The 24,363-nt window shown below is 37.3% G+C and overlaps 1 protein-coding gene and 1 long non-coding RNA gene across 2 annotated transcripts; one reads left to right on the forward strand and one right to left on the reverse strand.

Annotated features, from left to right (window-relative positions):
* Window positions 1-2,851: 2,851 nt before the first annotated feature.
* On the reverse strand, window positions 2,852-11,400 carry LOC105391683. The gene is made up of 3 exons (XM_048625567.1): window positions 10,278-11,400; window positions 3,223-3,499; window positions 2,852-2,895 (listed from the first exon to the last, which is right to left on the reverse strand). The coding sequence occupies exons 1-3, from the start codon at window positions 10,845-10,847 to the stop codon at window positions 2,852-2,854; spliced, it is 891 nt and encodes a 296-aa protein (XP_048481524.1). The 5' UTR covers window positions 10,848-11,400.
* Window positions 11,401-13,510: 2,110 nt separating this feature from the next.
* On the forward strand, window positions 13,511-16,336 carry LOC105391686. The gene is made up of 3 exons (XR_007267026.1): window positions 13,511-13,812; window positions 14,822-14,905; window positions 16,085-16,336. It is a non-coding gene; the product is annotated as an uncharacterized LOC105391686 (long non-coding RNA).
* Window positions 16,337-24,363: the final 8,027 nt, after the last annotated feature.

The raw sequence follows: 24,363 nt of genomic DNA on the forward strand, positions 1-24,363 counted from the left end.
CGCTCCTGCCAGGTGGAGGGAAACACGGGTGGGAGGTGTGCGAGCGAGACAGCAACACTTGGGTATCACGTGGGAATCACGTGGTTTAGAGCGGGAAATATGTATAGTCTATCTCAATTGGCTAAGCCTCGAATAAGATAAGTATTTAATATGCGTTTTATTGGTAAGGTAAAACGCTGCTATTTTTATTTTAGTTGCAGTATAGTTTCGTTCCTCGTTCATTCAATTTAATCATGGTATAACTTGGTAGAATGCAAATGTACTTATCCCAGATATTTACTCGCGTATAAATTTTATTCCGGTATAGTTATTCTCGTGTAACGAGATGTTTGGACGAATCCACCCTAAGCGGAATTGCGCATATATCAATCGATAACTTTTTTTTTTTAAACTGTTTTCATAAAGAGATTAAGAAATATAAAGGCTTTTGAGGCTAAATATGATAAACTTATTTGTTTTGGTTTAGTCTAGAATACTTAACAAAAAAAACCTTTTATTTCCAGTAACTGTCACATAAAATCCAGTTACCGACAGAGTTCAATCCAATAACTGTCACCCTGTTTAGATTTTCTTTAAATATAGAATCTTGTCTCCAATAATTCCAAAACTGTACTTAAAGTAAAGGCAGATAATACTTGAATGAATACACATTTATATACATATATATATATATATATATATATATATATAATTTCGTTCTGTTTATTAATAAAATATATATATATATACATATATATTTTATTAATAAACAGAACGAAATTGCAACTTTATACCGAAACAAAACATACATTTCTGTAGTTGTAACAACTTGGCATTTTTCAAACGTTTCTTATTCTCCTTTTCCGTATTTAGTTGTTGCTTCTTCAGTTCTTTTTCTTTGATTATTTGCAGGTATCCGAAGTTAACGCATATGGAACTCTTTCTGTTTGCCTTTTACCCGAAGAGGGCCACATCTTTCTCTTTAAATAATCAGACAGCGATTCATTTGATCATTCTAATGTCATATTCAGAAATACAGGCACTGGAATTCAAAACGCCTTCAGCAGTTCTTTGCGTAAGAAGTGGATGACGTTTCAAAAATCAGGCCAACCATTTAATTCCTGGTCATCATCAGTCAATAATCATCCACTGCTGGACATAGGCCTCTTCCAAGGAGCGCTTCAATACTCGGTCCTCGGCGTTCCTCATCCAACCACTACCCGCCACCCGCCTAATGTCGTCAGTCCAGCGGGCAGGAGGGCATCCCACGCTGCGTTTGCCTGTCCGTTGGTCCACTCGAGAACACGTCTACCCCAACGGTTATCGGTTCTTAGGCAGATATGAACAGCCCACTGCCCCTTCAGCTTGCATATTTTGACAGCTATGCCGGTAACCTTAGTCCTCTGACGGATAACCTCGTTTCGAGACGAGGTCGGGGCAGGTGTCGCAGACGATACCCGGGTATCACGGGGGCCTTGCCTTCCTCTTGAGCACGTAACCAAGTTTCATTAATAGCCATTACGTCCACTTTGTGTCGCTGCATTGCTACAATAAATTCATCATGTTTGGTACCTAGTGATCCCGCATTGAAAAGTCCAACTGAAAAATATTTATCTATCGGCATTTTATATTGTGTAATAAGTATGAAATTATATTGTATAGGTGGTCAAACATAGTACATATTATATAACTATAATGCAAGTCAGCCCGTCTTTCCGCAATTACCACCGAGAAACAGCCACAAAGACACAAAAAGAGTAACATTTTAACAGTAGCAACACAAACATACAAATACAGATACATATAGGCAATAGTAAAACAGGTGATCTCGCTAGTTAACAATAATACATTTAAGTCGCATAAATAGCAACAATAGGCATACAGATCATAGACCGACATATTCAAGACACCAGGGCTGAACCAAAAACCCGTGTCAGGTCTCCCTCTGAACGAATCCAGTGACTAGTGTTATAAGAAGTTTCTGCGTTTGACCTTTTATTATTTTCCCGATGTTTTGCTCTTTCACCACTCGTTTTTTTCTTATTTTTTCTTTGTGTATTTTTGTGTTTTATAATGTATTCATTATTTTCTACGTCAGTGTCAAAAGAAGAAGTTTCTCCATTTGTTTTTTTGTCATTGTTTCGATTCTTTGCTGTTTCGCCGATTTTTTCCTTAATATTTCCTATTTGTACGTTTATTACTTTATTGTGTTTTATTATGTGCTCATATTTTGGTTCATCTTCGTGGTCCGTGTCATCAGAGCTTTCTACGTTTGTTCTACGACCATTTTCCTGTTTTTTTTTCTCTTTTTCCTGTTTCTTCCTTACTGTTTTGTCTTTGTATTTTCTTTTGTTTTCTAATATTTTCTTCTATGTGTTAATTTTTTTTGTTCTTCCATCTTATTAGAATTGTCTGCGTTAGATCTTTCATAAATCTTCTGTTTCTTTGTTGTTTCCTCTATTTCACCCTCATTATTACCCCTCTGTCTTTTGATTATATTCTGCTTTATAACATTTGTATTCGTTTGTTCTTCGTTTTCTTCAGCAGATTCAGAAAAACTCTCTGTAGTTGTTTGTTTCCGTTTCTTTGTGTTTATCTTTGCTCTATTTTCACCTTCAACTTTTTCAGAAATTGTATTCTTTTCTGTCACAGAAGTTTCATCCCCGTGCTTTTGATTTTCGCCTTCTGTTTGTATGACTTGAGATTGTTTCTTCTGATTTGTTTTTCTTTTACTAGAAGATCGAATGTTTTTGGTTTCTTTTCTCTTAAGGGCATTTTTTAACACTATTTTAAAGAACCGTTCATTGTCTTCGACTGAAAATTGTGGGTCCCAAGAGTGCACCATAGCAAAAAAAATATTAAGCACATTTTGTTAGCCTTTCAAAGCCACTTTGATTTCTTTACCACGGCTGCCACCTGACCAGGAGCATTTGCATATAAATTCTCTATTGAAAAGGGCATCTAATAATTTGTACGCACAAGTGCCGCCATTTCCAATTGCCTTAGTGCACAGAATAGAATAGAGTTTGCTTAGCCTTTTTTTATATTGTCATCAGACAACATTGACTCAAGATTTTCCAGATCAACTATTGAATCAATTGGTTTCATCTCGAACGACCTTCTTTCATCTGGATCAGACATACCTAATGGAATGACAGCAGATGCAGCTGACTCACGCACCGTTTTTTGTACTCTGGTAAATACGTCATCAATTTGCAAAGACAGGGCGATCAGTTTGTGTACTTTTATTTAGATTATCCGATAAGGCGTCCACTTTTTCTGCTAGTACAGCTTGATTTTCTAGAGATGAGGTACAGACTTGTAGCACATTGAGAAGCAATGTTTGATTGGCTTGCAGAATTTGGGTAATATTGTCATCAGATCGCTGCTGCTGCTGCTGCATGTCTGACACGTTTACAACTGGCACAGTGTCGTTTATTGTTGGAGTGGTACACTCATTCTCAACAAAGTCATTGTTTATTGTAGTATTAGTCCTTTCTTCATGTTGTCTATTTAATATCTGCAATAAAAATAGAATGTGTTAAGTACAGGGTGATGCAAAAAGGGTATACTATGCCGAAACCTATATGTGCAGCATGGTATATCTAAGCCATAAAATGAAATCAGATTTCAAAATTCGCCCAAAAAAAGTCAGTCTCCATACTAAAAAGTCACGTGACCAACATAGTTTCTATGGTTTTTTTTTTTTTTTTCGTGAATTTTGAATTTCTGATTTTATTTTCAGGCTAAGATATGCCATGCTGCACATGTAGTGTCGGCCTAGTATACCCTTTTTGCAAAATCCTGTATAAAAGTATCAATTTAAACATTTTCGAAGAGAGTATACCTTCGCGATTCTAGCGAAATAGGTATTTAGGAAAACATTTGCTATCGCTTGTGCTCTCATGCCCCGGGAACGGGTGCGATAGAGATGCACTGCAGCTAGCGACTGACAATATTTCTTGATGAAATTATGGTTTCCGGAGAAAACGATTTACACTAACTAAATATCAACCAATCTCTTTGATTTTGATGTCAATCGCTTCAACATAATATATTCTAGGTTTATAGGTTTCGCTTTTTAAAACGATAATACATTGTTGTTCAACAAACGGCTTGATTTAACACACAAAAATTACGTTACTTGAGGTGCCTATAAATTTTAATCTATACAAAATTAAAAAAAAGAAAAGCTATAAACTTAGTTATTCCTTCTGTCAATAACATACAAAAAAAAATATGGAGATTGGATAATATTTAGAGGTAGTAAAACGTTTTCTCTTTTTGTATGGACGAGCAAGTGCTATACTCTCCTCTTAAGGTTAAGTAGAAGTAAGTAATATAATCTAGAGCGCGTGAATTATAATAATATGAATGTAAGTTTTCTAAAGTTACTTACTAAATGCTCTGCTAATTCATTGTAACTGTCTGCTGTATTTTTCTTATAAGCCACATGAACATTACTATTGGTATTATTTTCGCCATTGTCAGTGTCACTTCTCATCAATAATTTCGTTTGCCTGTTTATATGTAAAAATGGCGGATCTTTTCACTTGACATTGCATTGTAGGCCATTCGTGGCTTGGTCTAGAATTCCCATCGCGATAAAGCTTATATTTTTCACAGGATATTTCAGAACTCCTTTACTCTCCCATTTGTTGGGGACGACACATAGTTTGTATTTCCCATCTTCAAACGTTTTTACTATTTTAAACGACATCGCATCGCATGTGTAATCTGAAAAAAATAGACAATTAGTAAGGTAATGTATTATTCCGTGGACGTGCATACTAACCCCCTTATTCATAGAGAAGTTACAGAACGTTTTAACTAATAAACTGTTTTGTCCCTCTCCGACAAAGAACAATTTGTTCTTTGACAGAGAGGGACAAAACAGTTTATTAGTTAAAACGTCTTGTAACTTTTCTATGAATAAGGGGGTAAGGGTCTTCGCACATAAATAGTAACGTTAAGGGATCGCCTTTTTTTCTTCTGTCAACCAGGCGTTCGCGAGCTCGCATTCTACTGGTTGACTGACGAAAAATAAGCGATCCTTGAACGATACCCTCATGGTCGCTTATGGGTCTCAGCCAGTCTCAGCACCACAAGGGGGACAGTTCCCTATAGCCACCAAGATCGCAAAGATAGAGGTGCCATCTTATATTTGTAACTTAGAAACACTTCATGTCTAGTGATTTACACTAATATCACAATAGATATGTTATGGTGTTGCAGATCTAAAGAACTGCTTTAATAATGGGAATAAATAACCAGTAATGTGAATTTTAATAACGCATATAAATTTATTTAAAGCGTATAAATTAACTAATTACTTTTATTTTTAGTTTAATAAGTGGCTGTTACTATAATTTTATGGATGACAGCCGTTAATTCATTTGTATGCAACAAAATTAGGGAATTCATTTTATTAGAGCATGGCAACACAAGTCTTTTAAATTTTTACGTTGATCAAAATACAATATGGCTGCCTGTCGTGTCTTGTTGTCTTGCGTGTACGCATTTATGATTGCTATTCGGTGTGTATTTCTTGGATTAAGTGCTTTTATCATACGTGACGCTGAGTTGAGCTTGCTCCTCGCTCGGTGTTAAAAGTGCTGTTCCGGAATTCAGTTTCTTGTGTCGCATTGACGATTCGGCTTATAGCAGTCAGTGGTAGTTTTTGCGAGAAAAGACGCTACAGTTTACGTTATTTGGTGCGAAAAGGGACGCTGTTTATGTTGTGTTTGTTGCGAAAAGGACGCTTATTAAATCTGTGTCGTGATTTCGGCTGCTACCAGCCTCATAACGATGCCTCATCTTTGTTCTTTTGGATGCAAGTATACAACCGGTCATCATCATCATGGCCTTGTACGTCTATGACAGACGATTTAGTTAGTGTCTGGAACACGATTTTTCGTGACTATATAAGCCGATACGGGAGCGGCAAGGCCTCCCGCAGGATCTACAAGTGAGAGTGCAGCCAGTGGTAGGTGCACGACTGTGACGTTTTTTCCGCTTGTGGGCGAGATCAGAAAACCAGGCGTCATCGTGAATTTTACGGCCGTCGAACACGTGCTTTCGCCATTCATCCCTACCCTCAGCGAGTTTCTCCCAACTTTGTTAATCGATGCCAAAAGCAGCCATATCCCGCTTGACGCAATCTTTGAATCGCAGTATGGGTCGCCCCAACCCTCTCTTAGCATTTGCCACCAAGCATCAAACCTACCATTGGGAATATCATCCCCTCTATTGTAACTTTCTGGGCATTAATAATGTTGGCTGGGTGGAATGAAATGAATGTCAAAGCGGTGGTAGCTCAGTCGGGTAAGCGCCCGCTTCTCACGCCAGAGATGCGGGTTCGAATCCCGGCGCTGACATGTACCAATGAGTTCTTTTAACTGAAGTACGTATGTATACCATCGCTCTTACGGTGAAGGAAAACATCGTGAGGAAACCTGCATATCTAGATTTAGCACATCTAGATATGTGAACCCACCAACCCGCAGTGGACCAGCGTGGTGGGAAATGGTCCAAGCTTAGGAAGGCAGTTTAGACCTTGGGGATATATATGCACAAAGGTTCCACTCGAGAGAGCCAGGTGCAGGTACTTACACCCCCACAGAGAATAGAATAGAATAGAATAGAATGTCAAAGCAAGGTTCAGGTGGGTATTGGCACAGAGTTAGTGAATACTGGGGCTGGATAGCACTGTTGATTTAGTATCTATCTACTCATGCTTTTGGTAGTTGACATCAGATGATCTAACAAGATATTTTACTGTTTACAAATACATAGGAGATCGGAAACTGCATTCCACCTTATGTTGTTTTTATTAATTTGGTAATTAAAAAATTTCAGGAGTTGTTATGCATCACTTTCCAAACCCAGACAAATTTCCTGAACGTTTCAAAGCTTGGGTAAATCTTGTTGGAGGGAAACTGGAAACATCATCAGATTATCGATATTATAAGAAGAAGATGGTTTGTGACATTCACTTCATCGATGATCACAGAAACCGCTACAAACGCTTGAATGCTTTGGCTGTACCAACTCTGCATTTGCACGGTGAGTTTATAAATATGAGATTACATTTAATATTAACCTAAAAACTTGCTACATGTAAACCACAATAAAAATTGAGTATAATAGTAGGCATTGTTTGATATGCTTTTTATAATAATATAGGATATTTTATGATACGAGTAATTTACCAAGTTAAAATATTTTTGTTTCGAAATTTTGCTTCTTTTAAAGATTTTATTACTGCCAATGTCAAGTAATGTTATAGCTGGCAATGAGCATTTAAAACGAAATTAAGGAAAAGGTTTGTCTGTCTGTTAACTTTTGACAAATGATTTTCTTAAAATTGTTATTTCAGGATCATCTCATACTCTGCAGAATATCCCTAGCACCAGCACACTCGCCACTGAGAATCAACCCTGCCCATCTTTTCCTACTACAGGTAGGTATTAATTTTAAAAGACAATTATCTATAAAAAAAACATCCAAACATCTGTCTAAATTAAGTTGTATCAATTCTATTTCACTTCATTGTAGGTATTAATATCACTCTTGTATATTTTTGAACTAAATTATTTGTTATTCAATAATATACTTAAAGTGGATAATTTCATTTGTTATTTCAGGATCGTCTCATACTCTGCAGAATATCCCTAGCACCAGCACACTCGCCACTGAGAATGAACCCTGCCCATCTTTTCCTACTACAGGTAGGTATTAATTTTAAAAGACAATTATCTATAAAAAACATCCGAACATCTGTCTAAATTCAGTTGTATCAATTGTATTTCATTTCATTGTACAGTTGTGGGTTGGGTTATGTACGAGCTTTTGGAGGACGACCGCGATTCCTTTTAGGGATAATAGGTGCTTGAGGTGTATTATCTCGGTTATGAAAGCGAGTCAGCTGTTTTATGTGGTATTTTCCTAAATTGTGAGTTGGATCATCAACGTAAGATACCAGATAAGTGGTAGGACTCATTTTCTTTGAAATGATGTACGGTCCATCTCTTTTAGGGACAAACTTTGAGCTTACACCTTTAGCCGCATTACTAAGTACATGGGACTTTAAAATTACTTTATCACCTACTCGAAATTCTTCAGGAGTTCGGCGCGATTGATCTGCGTACTCCTTCCTTTTATCTTGTTCACCTTCAACTTTTTCACGTATCGTGGTTAAAGATTCAATAAACTTTTAAATATGGAGTAATTTGAGGAGTAAAGTTCTCTTTGTCTAGAATCGACTTCGGATCATTAATAACATCTAATGGCGAACGTAACTCTCTAGCAAATGTTAGGAATGCTGGAGTAACGCCTGTTGCACAAACAGATGAGTTAAGAGCAAATCTGATCGTGGCAAGATAGCTTGGCCAAGATGAGTGATCGTTCCCTACAAGTTGAGACAAAAGGACCTTTAAGTCTCGATTTTTGCGTTCTGCCGGGTTTGCTTCTGGGTGATATAATGGTATTAAGTTCTGATCAACTTTTAATATTGACAAACATTGTTGCATGACGTTCGATACGAACTGAACTCCATTATCCGAAATCACGCGGCGAGGCTAACCATACCGCAGAAAATATTGTTCTACAAGTACATTTGCACAATTTTCGGCTGTAGCATCTATTAATGGGAAGATCTCCGTCCACCGAGTGGCAGTATCTTCAATCAATAAGATCCACTTTTCGCCTTGACTACCCTCCGGTAGTGGGCCAAATAAATCTATGGCTAGGACTTCATTTCTTTGGTTTAAGACTGGAGTCTGCAGCAAACCTTGAGGTTTGTCATTGGAATATTTATACCGCTGGCACGAAGGACATGATTTCACGTAATCAATTACTGTGCGGCGTATCCCAGGAAAGTAATACTTTTGAGCTATCCTTTGGCAAGTTCGATCCACACCTGGATGGCCGGCGAGAGGAGAATCGTGGCACTCACGTAAAATCTCCGTTCTCATATTAGTTGATGCTACTAATTGAGGTTCTTCGCAATCGGCGTCAGGGTGGTAACGGTACAGAATACCACGCTCTAAAACGTAACCACGTTTAGACCAACGACGAATATTTATTTCATCTCCCTCTTCTAATTTGGTAATAATCTTTTTTACTTCCGGGTCGTCTAACTGTCGTTGGCGAAGATCTGCGACATTCCTTGAAGGAAGATCTACAATAACCGAGCAAACACCGCAGGAGTCTTTAGTGTCATCCGTACAGTTTGGGCGACTGAGAGTGTCTGCAACAACATTCGCACGGCCAGGGGTATATTCAAACTGAAGGTCATAAGCTTGAAGTTTGAGAGCCCAACGCACTAGGCGTCCTGACGGCGACTTAAGTGTTAGCAACCACTTTAACGGTTGGTGATCACTAATGACAACTACCGGATGACTGTCAATATAGCCACGAAAACGTTCCACAGCCCAGATTACAACTAGAGCTTCTCGCTCTGTAGTTGTGTAGTTCTTTTCAGCGGGTGTAAGGAGACGACTGGCATATACGATAGGTCTTTCTTCATTTTTGTTTTCTCCTTGCAACAAGACAGCTCCTAGGGCGTAGTTGCTAGCGTCCGTTCTTAATACAAAGGGCTTTGAATAATCTGCCTGTATAAGAATGGGCGAGGAGATCAAGTACGTTTTGAGATTATCAAACGCTTGAGTTTGTTCTGGTCCCCAGGTCCACGGTTGATTTTTCTTCGTGAGTCTGGTGAGAGGTTCTGCTACTTGCGAGAAACCTTGAATAAATTTGCGAAACCAAGAACATATTTGCAAAAAGGACCGAAGATGTTTCAACGAGGTAGGCGGCTTAATGTCGACGATGGCTTGAACTTTGTCCATGTCTGGGGAAATACCGTCTTGTGTGATGACATGACCAAGGTATTTTATCTCTTCTCTAGCAAAAACACATTTGGCTCGAAGATTGAAAAGTCTCAGACGTCCAAAAATGGCACGGAGGTCTTCTACGTGTTGCTCAAAAGTCTCCGAAATTACCAGCAAATCGTCCAAGTAAGCCAGTACCGTGGCATCCTTGAGAGTTGATCCTGAGCGAAATCTATCGAAGAGACGCATGAATGTAGCCGGCGCATTTTTTAAGCCAATTGGTATGCGTTTAAATCTGAAGGTACCGAACGGTGAAACGAAAGCTGTTTTGTCACGATCAGCCTCCTTGACTGACACTTGCCAATAACCAGAGCGCATATCTAGCGTACTCATGACGCAATTACGCTTTGTAGATTGCAAAAGTTCGTCGATAAGGGGCATCGGGTACGTATCCGATTCCGTGACTACGTTTAAATTTCGAAAATCGACGCAAAAACGTAAACCGCCGTTCCGTTTTGGTACTAGTAGCGCTGGTGCTGCCCATGCTGACTCACAGTCCTCTATTATATCTCCAGCTAACATCTTGTCAATCTCCTCTTGCATGGTTTGACGACGAGCAGGAGTAAGACGGTACGGTGGGACAGCTATGGGTGCATGGTCGCCTGTGTTGATTGCGTGCTCTGCGAAATCCGTTGGTGCACCATTTTCAGCAAACACATCCTCGTAGGTTGTTAACAGCTGTGAAAGTAATGAACGCTTATCATCACTAAGACCACAACCTTCATCTTCTCTCAGAAGATCCAATGAAGCGTAGGTAGGCCGACGAGTGACAGGTTCAAATGACAGTTGAAATTTTCTACATTTATCGTCAGAAAAATACCACATAGAACAACCGAAGTCGAACACGTGATTTGCTTTTTCAAGAAAATCTATTCCCAGTAAGGACTCGTTGTCGGAGGCGTCGGGAAAAATAAGGAATTCCACTGAAAATTTCCTATTTACGAGTGTGACCTCTAAGTTAGTAGTGAGCAAGTCCATAACCTTGGTTTCACCATCAGCGAGTTTAACACTACGCGACACACGACGCAGGGGATATCCTTTTGACCGAAGGAGAGTATGTAGTGAGTGTCCCGCAATACAGCCTTTAGCTGCAGAATCTACTAAAGCTACTATTCAATATTTAATAGGGGCCTCCTAACAAAATTTTCTTTAACATTATCAGTATTGTTTGAAAATGAATTATATACTTCTCTATTATTAGAAGTAGGCGACGTCGTCCTCTTAACACAATTTTCGTCGACATTATTATTTAAGTTCGAAAATGAAGTTTTTTTTTCTTGATTTCCGAAAGTGGATGACATCTCCCCCTTAACAAAAAGATTAGACATATTTCTATCACAGTTATAGTTACTACAGTTATAGTTAACAGAATCGGACAAATAACCATCATAGACACTCGAACCTATTGGGCTTTCATCGCAAGACTCACTTTCACTGATAACACAGCCTTTACTATCACTGCAAGTATTGACAGAATAGAATAATGTACTTTTCTGTTGAAGTTCACTACATTGGTCTCTCATATGGTCCCTGCTTTTGCAATAAACACAAAATAGTTTACCTTTGTCACTCGTAACACGTAAATACGTCGCGCCTGCGCCAGCGGCCAAGGCCGGCGCGGCGGCGACGTTACATGTAGGGGCGCGTCCAGCGGAGCCTCCACTCGGCGCGTCGCCGGCGGGAGCATGGCGCGCGAAGCCGGAGAGCGGGGCGGCGGCGCGGACAGGGCCCGGGAATGGCGCGAGCGGCTGCGCGGGGGGGCGCGGCCGTGCACTAGGCCAGCGAGCCTCGCCAACAGACGGATCAGCGGCGGGATGAAGAGCCTCGTAGCGACGCGGAGCCTCGTGAGCGCGCCGGGCGGCGGGCGCGGGCGCCGACGGGCGCGTGAGCTGGTCTTCTTCGCGAGCTGCTTCTTCTACTTCTCGGGCTGCAGTCAGGAGATCTCGGAACGAACAGACAGCGTCTCTTTTTATTCGTTTTCGGATTCGTCTGTGTAGTAGTCCATATATCATATCGAGTTGTACCTTTTCAGTCAGTTCATTCTCTGGCAGAAGAGCAAGCAGCGATCGCGCCTTGGCGACAAACAGATCAGTCCGTTCGTGTTCTCCTTGATCAGAACTGAATAACTGTCGATAAATTCTATATTGTGGCTTGTGTTCTCCGTAGGCTGAACGAAGTAAGGTGAGGGTATCATCCCATGATTTAACTTCGGACTTGATACTTCGCCACCAAGTAGCTGCTGAGCCGGTCAGAAGTAAGTACATGCCTCTTATGCTGTTTTCATCAGAGATATTGGTACACTCTTCTTATGCTGTTATTTGATCGACGAATACCTCCACTGGTCCCTCACCGTCAAATCGTGCAGTACAACCGGCGAACGTTCCCGCGCCAGCACTCATGGCTGCGGAAAAGTTGTGCGGCGTAGGCGTCGATGAAGAAGGCGGGAATTGGCGGTCCATAACTCTGTCGATTAATCGCTCGAACGCTTCGGTTTGCGATTTTTGCATAGCGGCCATCATGGCCGTTACCTCGTCCGAGGAAAACGTAGCTTCTGTTAGTTCTTCGTTCGGCGGCTGAGGGCTTCTTCTGGTGCGCGGCATCTTGATAGGTTATAATATACAAGCGTCGACGGCGGGTGCACTGACGTAAAATCTAAGATTTTCGTAAAGTCCACAAAGCCAGCACTTCAGTATTCTATAAGATAAGCCGGAAATAACAAAGTTTACGTATGTAACACATGAAATTAACACTTATGCCGGAAAAAAATATAATTTTTCACTACGTTGGGGCGCCATATTTAGTCGTGATTCGGGTTAAAATGATAATTCCCGATTAATCGTAAGTGTTTATTCTCGTTACACACCGATAAACAGTTATTAAAGCACAGAATGTTATGAAAATGTTCACAAAACACTTGTTTAATGTTAATTACAAAAATAAAGTTCGCACAGAAAATTAATACATGTTCGTGATACCGCTTAAAAATGCAAGAAGGCAAAAAAAAAAAACTCGTTGAGATAAAAGGACTTTTCGTGATTTGAGATACAACTAGCGACCTCTGTTGTAGTTACTTGAAAATAATTACTACGATGACATTGACATTTCTGGGCGTGAATCGGCGCAGCCAATCAGCGTTAAGATAAAATGACTTTTTCTTGATTTCAAGTACAACTAGCGTCCTCTGTTATAGTTACATGAAATTACTTACTACGATGACACTGACATTAGTGGTAGCGTTTAGGGAGGTTGCCTCGAGTACTACGTATGGGCTGTCTCGCTACAATTTGTTATTTCAGGATCGTCTCATACTCTGCAGAATATCCCTAGCACCAGCACACTCGCCACTGAGAATCAACCCTGCTCTTCTCTTCCTACTACAGGTATTAATTTTAAAATACAAAAAAAAAACAAACAAAAGAAAACACGCACTCACGCCTTGTACTAATGTACTCCCTTGCGGGGTAGGCAGAGGTGCATTGCTGCACCCACTTTTCGCCAGAGTGTTATGTTAGTCCCAATGTAATAGGGGGCGGGCCTATTGCCATTTTACGGGCACATCCAAGACCCGAGAACAAATATTTGTGTTTAAACAAATATCTGCCCCAGCCGGGAATCGAACCCGGGACCATCGGCTCAGTAGTCAGGGTCACTAACCACTACGCCATTCGGTCGTCGTTTAAAATACAATTATCTAAAAATAAAAAATAAAAATCTAATCCATCCGTATATTTGTCTAATTTCAGTTGTATCAATTGTATTTCATTTCTTTGTGTTAATATTTCTTTTGTATATTTTTGATGTCAATTCTTTGTTATTCTTTAATAGGTAAGTATTTAAAGTGGATAAAATCATTTGTTATTTCAGGACCATCTGATTCTGCCGAATATCCCTAGCACTGTCGCCACTGGGAATCAACCCTGCTCTTCTATTCCTGTTACAAAAGGTATGAATTCTTAAAGTTTTTTTTATAGTTTAAATTTTTTATACCTAAGGATTTTCCCGTTAATTCCCATTCCCGTGGGATTCCTTTCTTAGTGCACCTCTACAATAAGTACCAAAGCTACATCACTTCCAATTTTCGAAAAAATGCGTATGTTTAGCAGTTATGGCTTTGTGTTAATGCCCAATGAGTCACTTTATTCTTATATATTGAGATAGATGCTGACTATAAAAGCTTAAATTGTGAAACTTACGGAGAAGCTGGTCTGCCCGTCTTCGTCCGGGTTGTCGACATACATGATACTCGCTGATAATGTATGTAGGTGTCTACAACATGTTGTTTTTCGAACCCGACAAATTTTAAGGGGGGATTCAACATGTAATTTCATCGAGAAAACCCCCCATATGTGGGTTCAAATCTCAATATTCTAGAATGGCGAATATTCTTTAAATTTTCGACTGCCTCGACGTACAGATACGGTTTTGGTATCATTGTTTAGCTTATTTCAAATACTTTTAAATTAATACATAAAAATACCATCAAAGGGGACGATTTTCAAAGTTATTCAAGTAAATGTAAATTTGCTGTTTTTTTGTGTCAAAAAAACTAGATTAGGTTTTTGTAACTTATTTTATGTAACTTTTTAGCAGTTTTTCATATTTTTATTCGATTGACTTTTTGCGGATAAAAGCATTTTATTTCATGTCCGTAAGCCGTTTGAATCTCGTGATATGAATTTTTATGAAAACTAAGGATCAAAAACTTTAAAATGGCCGCCATTTGTAGAATATTGAGATTTGACCCCACATATGGGGTGTTTTCTCGATAAAATCACACCCTTAAAGATTGTCGGGTTCGAGAAACAACACATTGTTTAATCACATGTGATAGAATTTTTTAAATCAGTCTTTATATTAGTTTTTGTGTTTATTCAATACAAAAATCCAAATCTTTTATATATTAGTAGGTATATGTAGATATTAATTCGAATATTATTTTACATATTTTTCAGATGAAACCTACGCCGGTGTTATTGCATCTGCTATAACAAGGGAGCACAATTACAGCGTGAACTCAAATCGAAAGATATTAAAAGGTATAATTATTTTTCTGTCTGCATCAATTTATCTACCCATCCATAGCTTCCATAATTATATACGAACTACGGACATATGCGTAGAATGTTGTCCCATCGAGGGTGTAATATGTTATAATAAAATTACATATACAGTGAAACCTGGATAAATGGGACCTAGATAAGTGGGAAACCTCCATATCTGGGTCTCGTGCTGAGGTCCCGGCACTTTAGCACTTGATTACCTCTGTTAGTGAGACAAAGCAAACCTCTTTAAATGGGATTCTTATGATATATTTGAATGGTAATGTTACCTCTATAATTGAGAAAGCTAGTGTATTTACATCTATAGCTGAGATAATAACTTTGTATTAATTAACTCTTGTAAATGATTGAAATCAAACTTTAAATATCTTTACCTCTGTAACTGAGATACATACATTCATAACCTCTATAACTGGGACTACATGTAATATTCCTGTTTGTGTAATCGCATCTAGTATTAGGCCCTCTGTAAATGCAATTTATATTATTATTAAAACCTGGATATCTGAGATACGAGTACCGTCTTAGTGGAATGCCTCTATCTAAGTGGGACAAAAATGTTGGTCCATTGGAATCTTACTTATCCAGGTTTCACTGTACATGAAGTTATCTAAACATAAAGCTGGGTCTACGCTAGACGAACCGAGCACGAGCGGAGCACGAGCCGAACACAATTTGTATAGTGTGGACCGACCTACAAGCCTCGAACGAGCGCGCTGCGAACATTTCGTTCGTGCTCGGCTGCGTTCCGCCTGTTGTCGGTTTTTTGACGAACACAAAGGGTTTTGCTTCGCGTTCGAGGACAGTGATCGTTGTAGGTTCGTTGTACGTCCACACTTTACACCGTGAATGACGAAACCTGAATGGCTCCGCTCGTGCTCGGTTCGTCTAGCGTAGACCCACCTTTATACAACACTAGCGCAGAATAAAGGTAGAGTCAGCTGCATAATTAGCTGTACACTTTTGTACCTTAGCTGACCGTACATCTTTGTCTTTTATAACAACATTTATTTCTGAACTCATTAGATAGCTGGCTAGATGGTTTAACAACTTATTAGTGCTCTCCTAAAAAGTTGCAAAGATTTGAGTTGTATCAGGTTTCACGAATCATGTTTTTTGTGCTATCTATGTAAAATGTAATTTATCATTTTTCAGGTGCTCAAAAACGAAAGCCCCTGTACCCTGAGCCAGCAAAAACAAATCGACTCGAAATAAGACGCCTGCAGTCCGAAATATATCGATTGCGTAAAAAAGGAGCTTCATTTAAGCAACGTTTAGAAACGGCACAAAAGTTTTCCGAAGATGTCTCTTTCCAAAGAGTTATAAAAAAATTGCAAAGACCTGCTCAACTATTCCTCCGCATGCAGCTGCAGTCAAAGAAGAAACCGAAAGGTAGACGATTCACCATTGATGAGAAAATACTGTCTCTTTACAAAAAGAGTCCGAAGGCATACAAGCATTTGTGTAGCAATTTTTCTTTAACTTCAATAAAGGCCATGAAGCGGCTGCTAGGCCAAATTAAATTGACCACTGGGGTCAATCCCATAATTTTTGAAAAAATTAAAAAAACTATGGCAGAAAGAGACGCCCCTGATCGTCTATGCAGTCTCATCTTTGATGAAGTGTCTCTGACAGCGAATATTACTTATAATGCACAAACAGATGAAATGCAAGGTTTTGCTAACAATAAACCTGACCGATTTGCTAACCATGCACTCGTGTTTATGGTAAAGGGTGTAAAATGCAATTTTAAGCAACCCGCGGCATATTATTTACCAAATGCCTTAGACAAAATAGAACTTAAAAAAATTATTAAAACTGTTGTAAAACACGTCGTAGAATCAGGTCTTATAATTGTCAACACAGTTTGTGACCAAAGCACAGTTAATTTCGGTGCCATCACTGAATTGGTCCAGGAAAGCCGGGCTATGTACCTACGAAACGGCAAAGTGTGGCGCAATGAGGTCATGCATATAGCATATAGCAGGTCAAAAGATTATTCCTTTATATGACGTACCTTATTTACACCATAAATAATAGCCAAAAAATGTAAAATGGGAATACTTCCAAATGATATACGCTGCCGACAAGTCTTACGGAGAGCTTCGACTTTTAGACAAAATAACAGAGGAGCATGTCAACCCAGAAAAAAATAATAAAATGCGGGTGAAACACGCGACACAAATTTTCAGTCACAGTATGGCTGTTACGGCTGAGCATTTAACAGCCCGAGGAGCTCTCCCGGAAGATTGTCGGCAGATAATAGATATCACTTTATTATTAGACAATTTATTTGACACGCTAAATGGGAGCACACTGACAATTTCGCCAAATGGCAAAATTTATAAAGGGCCTGTAAAGCAGTCATCGCCTCATCATCACTTATGGAAAAAAGCGAAAGAAGTTTTAAAAACTGTAAAGTTTATTAAAAAAGTTAATGTTGCCGATAAAATCCACAAAGCCGAAACTACTGTACCATCAGTTACAAATTTTATCAAAACAATTGAAGGCATGGAGGCTCTTTGGGAATTATTGCCTGGTAAATATAAATTGGATGCCATGTTGACCAGACATTTCAATCAGGACCCATTAGAGAATTTCTTCGGGAACATCAGGAGTTATGGGGCAAGAAATGTAGCACCGAACTCAGTTGCATTTGAAGGGGCATATAAAGCACTAATGTTAAACAACTACAGTACGCCGCACTCAAGAGGGGCTAACTGCGAAGAAGACGTGAATGAGTGTCTCCAAACGTTAGAATTTTTTATAAAGGAAAAAATCGAATCCCCTGATGTTTCCGAGGAACAATAAATAAATTTCAATAAAGAAATTTGCCTTGAACAACCTATCGAAGCCGATTCTGGCCAAAGAAACTATGTTTGTGGCTGGGTCCTGAAAAAATGTTTAAGTAACGTTATAAAAAATTGTCAATTATGCAGAAAAAATGTATTGGACAACAGAGCATCCAATGAAAAAAATATATTTATTCAAGCAAAAGAATACCAAAATAAAAAGTGGCTTTGCTATCCTAATGAGGAAATGGAAAAATATTTCCAGGAAATACAAGCCATAGCCGTCTCATTCCTAAAGAGCAACATGTCCAGAAAAAATATAAAGCATGACATTATTGTGTTTGTTGATATATTTATAAACATGTCCTTTAAATGTACAATTCATAAAGAGAATTTGAAAAAGTGTTTTTTAAACACATCTATAAATGTTTTAATATATAGTTGGTGTAGATCGGTTAATCGGATTTTAAACGGTAAAATTACGTGTGATGACGAGACAAAACTTGCTGCCCAATCATATTTTAATAAATACCGGCATTACAAGAATAAAAAATGAAAACTAAAAAGATCTTTTATTTACTTTTTTCAGTGATGAGTTGATGAACTATTGTTTGAATATAATTTCGCAGACTTATTACTTCAATGGTATTATAGTGTTCTTTACAAGAAAGTAATAAAATTACTCATCATTGAGAAAAAAATTACTTATTTTTTTAATTATGTTTATTAATTTCAAAGTATTGTCTATTTTTTAATTACGGAGACCTTCCTGGCAATTAAACCCCATCTAAACAACTGTAGAATATTTTGACTCTATGGGTTTAGGGGTCAGTTTAGTGGCTGAATTATCAAAAACAGACTAAATTACTTCAAAATCTATAACTGCCGGTTTCTATAACTCTATCTATCCATAACTGGTAGTTACTCTACTTCATACGATTTTGACATAATGAAAAGTTACAATCTGTCAAAATCGTATGAAAGTAACTACCAGTTATAGAAACTGGCAGTAAATATGGGCCGGAACACATAAACACGATGCGACGTCGTGTCGTGAAAACGTCTCCTTCCTTCTCGCAGGTGTTTAATGGGAGAGAGCGAGAGAGTGGCACGACGCGACGTCGTATCGTGTTTATGTGTTCCGGCCCTATAGTGCTACATATACTATAGGTAGGTATGAATATAGCGTGCATTAGTTTCTGGTTACAAAATACAGATGGCGCTTTCAATTTGTATGCCAAAAAATCCGCAAGAGGGCTCTCTTCTCCCGCTATATTACTTTACTCTTTGCACAGCACATAATATAAGCGAAACGTAACGTTGACAGAAGAAATGTTGCGATCCCTTTACGTGACAATTATTTAAATACCTAATAATAAAAATAGAAATTTAGTTTGTATTTTTCGTCGTGAGTCGAGATTAAATGATATCCCGATGTATCGTTAAGTGTTTATTAGTATCACACACAAGTAAAAACGGTTATTTTGGCACAGAAAAATAATAGAATGTTCACCGATATTACCTAATAAAAATATAAAAGTTTGCAAAGAAAATTATATTGACTGCGCGTGATACCGGTAAGCGAAAGAACAGACACAATCTCACGTGATTTGGCGCAGCCAATCAGCGTTAAGATACAAAGGAGTTTTCCTTGATTTAAAATACTGATAGCGACATCTGTTGTATTAAAAATGAATATATACGGAGTTTGACCATGACATTACTGGCGTGATTCGGCGCGCGGCGCAGCCAATCAGCGTCAAGTTACAAAGGTCTTTTCCTTGATTTAAAATACTACTAGCGACATCTGTGTTAGAAAATGTGAATTTATTGTTGTTGACAATGACATTACTGATAGCGTTTAGAAATAAATAGCCTATCACGTATTGGTTGTCACGCTACATATTATTTTTACGAGTACATCATTATCGATTATTATTTTAATATTCATAATAATTGCACACGCCATTAGTACCTATTTAATCAATGGAAACGGTTTTTATTATTTGTCAGAGGAACCCCATTATGAACCCCGATATGCTGCATAAAGTAGTTGCTGAAATACGATATACCTCAATAATAATTAGAACTGCTTACCCCAAAACCTTATAAAAACTAAAAGTGTAAATGAAAGTATTCTATGCAGAACATAAGCAGCTTGTGGCTGATTATTAGAATTATTTACAGCAAATAGAATCACAGTATAATTTTTCAACGACTTAAGCTGAAAACTTTATGGAAGCCATAACTAACCTATAAAAATAATTTTGAATCAAATTTTAAATCGAATATTCTGCAAAACTACACATTTATTTCAAATATTACCTATTTTTCAACTTAAAATACGTTCGTAAAAGGTTATTTCATATGATTACAAGTAAAATTTTACAAAACGCTTTTTAACTCGAAATTTATTTACACATTTCTTTCAATATATTTAAATACTTCTAAGGGCGCATCAATTATTTGTTACAAATTAGTATAAACTACACGATAAAGTTGCACTCGCAATCAGAATCTGAACTTATTATTATATTCACTGGTTCAACTTACCGTAACTCCAAACACAATATTTTATTCAAAATGGATGCACTGTTAAATAATATCAACTTCTTTCTTTTTCTTGTTATGACGTGACGTCTTTGGAAATATTTTAAAAATAATAAATATTTTCATATGGAAAGCTGCAAAAAAAGTTGTAATTGGATACCGTGTACGTCAAAAGCTGCACAAGGGCTGGATATGATAATCTTAAGCAGAATTAAACGTTTAGGAAGACTTTATTGTAGCTTTAATTAAGCCTTTTTAACGTAAACCACAGCCAATTTTCAGCCATTATAATACCAAAGGCTGGTTAATTAAAAAAAAAATGAAAATGAAAATAAAAAATGTTTATTTCGTTAACAATAATGGTTTACACAATCTATAATCAAGTGCTGAGACCAACCTAGTAGGCTATGTAATAACCTGTGACAGGAGGCCCCGCTCTTCCATATCTCTAGTAGGTACTTAATTATATCAATAATCTAGTGTTTAATAATAATACAGTGAGTAAAAATAACTTTGAGATTATAACTTACTAAGAAATATAAAGAAAAACATGCTTAGGTGAATATTAACATATTGTAATATCATGCTGATGTATGTGTGTGTGTGTGTGTATGTGTGTGTGTGTGTGTGTGTGTGTGTGTGTGTGTGTGTGTGTGTGTATGTGTGTGTGTGTGTGTGTGTGTGTGTGTGTGTGTGTGTGTGTGTGTGTGTGTGTGTGTGTGTGTGTGTGTGTGTGTGTGTGTGTGTGTGTGTGGGTGGGTGTCGTGTTGTGTATGTAAATAGATGAATGAGTATGTCCAATACTTGAATTTTAGATTTTTATGATATATATTTAAGGATTTTTTCAGTATCTGCATAATTTTGTGTCTTTAGCCAGTCTGTAACTTTTATTTTACATTCACGTGATGTGTTTTGGTAAATGTCCAGTAATGTATTTATTTTATTATAAATGTAACCACTTTGCGTGGAGAACTGTCTCTTGGCAAACTCAGTTCTTCTGAAGGGTTGAGATACTACTTTTCCTTTTCTCCTTCGATTTAATAGTAAAGGGTTAAATGATTAGATTTTTGTGTTGTTTTAAAATTGTAGTTAGTATATATATTTTACGTATAGAAAGTAGTTCACACAGTTTGTAAAGTTCCTCTGTGGAAAAAATACGTTTCTTGAAGTGGATAACTTTGAGCAGATAGCGCTGACCCCTTTCGACTTCAAGAAATTTACTTTGTGTCGCACCACCCCATATTGTTATACAATAACTTATTACGGACTGAGCTAATGTTAGGTAAATCTGTTTAATTAATTTATTTGATGCAACATGCCGTAATGTCTTGAAGATCCAAACCAGTTTCCTTATCCTCTCATTTACGTATTCTATGTGCATATGCCACGATAGTCGTTGATCTATGATCACTCCCAAATATTTTGTGTAAGCTACTCTTTCAATAATTTCGCAGTTACAATTTGTTTTGACATCACAGTGATGAATTTTAAGTTTCAAGTTATGGCTCGGTTGAGTGGCTTTATTAATACTAAAACAGATATAGTTTGTCTTACTTGTATTAAGTGTAAGATAATTGTTTTTTAACCATGTAGACACAGTACACAAAGTAGTTTCAGCATTTGAAAAAACAGAGTCCCAAGAGGTACCACTTAGCACAATTGCAGTATCATCCGCATATGAAAAAATATGTCCATTATTTATTTTCAAATTTGTCAGATCATTTATGTATATTAAAAAAAAAATATTGGGCCCAACACACTTCCCTGGGGAACGCCAAATGTTATGGACACGTCCCTGCTCATATGATTTGCTATTTTGACGCATTGGGTTCGACATCCTAAATAGTCACTAAAAAGCTGGAGTGGAAGGCCTCTTATTCCTATGGTTTCCAATTTCTGCACAAGAGTAGAGAGACAGACAGTGTCAAAAGCTTTTTTAAGTCAAGGAAAACCGTTAAGCACTTATTCCCTTGGTCTAGTTGCTCAGTAATCAAAGATGTGAGTGATAATATTGCATCCTCTGTCGACCTACCTTGCCTGAAGCCATATTGCGAGTTTGATAATATGTTAAATTTTTGTAGATACTCTAAAAGTCGTACATTTATAAGTTTTTCAATAATTTTGGAAATGGATGTTAAAACAGAAATTGGCCTATAATTGTTGACATCGTCTGTCTTGCCACCCTTGTGCACTGGAGTAACTATAGATTTTTTAAGGTATGACGGAAAAACTCCGGTTCGGAAGCAGAGATTAGCCAAGTGACTAATGATTGGGACAACTAAGTGTTTTGCCAACTTTAGAAACTTAGTCGGAACACCATCCCATCCTGGGGCACTATTGGGTTTTAGATTCATTAGAATCCTCTCCACTTCCTGGTCATCTGCCTCCAAAAGAACAAAAGAGGAAAGTTGATGAGCACTTGTGTTCAGACAATTTTGTGTATGAAATTGTGTTGGAATAGTAGAGAAGCTATCTTCTGCAAGTTTTTTCCCAACGGAGGAAAAAAAGTCGTTAACGTAGTTAACGGATTCATCAGGAGAAGATTGTACATTTATTAAATTATTATTGGATGTTTTGTTTGATTTAAAATGTGTTATAGAATTTATGGCTTTCCATAGAGATCTTGGATTTTTTGAGCTTATGTCTAATTGTTCTTTTTCATATTTACGCTTTAAGCTTTTTATAAGTTTACCGCAATAATTTCTGTATCTTTTATACGTAATTATCTTAATATTATTTTCACTGTCTAATTTTAGCTTTTGTTGCATCTTGTTCCTATTTTTAATACATCGTAGAATCCCTGGCGTTATCCAAGGCTTGATTGTTCTTTGGGATTTAGGCAAGTATCTAACTGTTTTACTACTCTCTAATGATTCAATTAATTTGTTTGTTAGATGTTCAATAACCAATTGTGGATCATCATGAAACAAAAGATCCGATAAATTCTTTTTTACCAGTTCTGTGAGTGCTTTATTATAATCGATGAACTCAGCTGTTTTTGAGCTCTTAACTCTAGTTTTTTGTTTCACCAAACTGAAAAATGTCATAAAGTGGTCTGTAACAGTAGTATTTAAAACGACAGTGTTTGTAGCTATATGTTTTTTGTCAATTTTTATCATTACATGATCCAAGCAATTTTTCTCTCTTGTTGGAAATTTATGCCCGGTCAGAATTTTGTGAGAGGATAACATACTAAGATAATTTTGTCTATTGCTGCAATCTAGAGATTTTTCTTTATCATTAGGAATCAAATTTATGTTAATATCACCACAAATGATTATGTTTTTATATGATTTAAGGGTATCTAAATGGCGAGATAAATGATTAATAAAATTGGTTGAGTTCGAATTAGATGGAGACCTATATATGCCTAATATAACGTAGCCAAGAACACTTATTTGTATACATGAAGCATCTTTTAATCTTATTTCATTCACGAGAGCTCTGAGGGAGGTTTTTACATATATGGCTACTCCATCGTTTTGGTTCATATTGTTCTGGGTAGCTAAAGACGTATAGTTAGGTAGATGTGGAATGGGTTTGTTTTTGTCTAATCTACACTCAGTTAGTATTAATATATCCGCTTCGAATTTTAAAAGAGAGAGAGTTACCTGTAGATCGTCAAAGTTGTGATAAATACTTCGTATGTTTTGTGAGATTATTGTGAGGTCCGTACTGCCTATAACTACATGTTTGGTAAACTCATGAATATCACATTTAATTGAGTTCGAAATGTTTGTGTTGTCTATTTCGTTCAACGTTAATAAAGAATTATCCATTATTTAATTCTAATGTAGTGAGATCGTAAACAATTGATTTATGTACATTATGGTAAACCATAGTTAATAATATTATGAAACTGTATATTTGGACATAGCTTAATTTGTGTTGAAAGTGTAAAGTTGTGTGTGTGTGTGAAATTATAAAAACATTTTTCAATTCAATTAAGAATTTTATGTGTGTGAGATGAATGACATGGGATGTGTGGATGTGTAATTGTGATATGTACATATGAAGTATTTCTCTTAACATAATAAAGCAAAAGTGATAATGGCAAAAATATGTAACAAAATCTTGAAATAACAATAATGC

This window comes from Plutella xylostella, chromosome 14, assembly GCF_932276165.1.
Source record: "Plutella xylostella chromosome 14, ilPluXylo3.1, whole genome shotgun sequence".
In the NCBI taxonomy this organism is placed as follows: Eukaryota; Metazoa; Arthropoda; class Insecta; order Lepidoptera; family Plutellidae; genus Plutella; species Plutella xylostella.

What these genes read in the sequence shown, in the direction of transcription:
- LOC105391683 (XM_048625567.1), bottom strand. Translation starts at nt 10,847, where the DNA reads ATGGACTTGCTCACTACTAACTTAGAGGTCACACTCGTAAATAGGAAA. An exon ending in TCGATTTTCGAAATTTAAAC is followed by an intron (nt 3,500 to 10,277) that starts GTAGTCACGGAA and finishes TTTTTATTGCAG; the next exon opens with ATATTAAATAGACAACATGA. An exon ending in ATCGGATAATCTAAATAAAA is followed by an intron (nt 2,896 to 3,222) that starts GTACACAAACTG and finishes GCTCCTGGTCAG; the next exon opens with GTGGCAGCCGTGGTAAAGAA.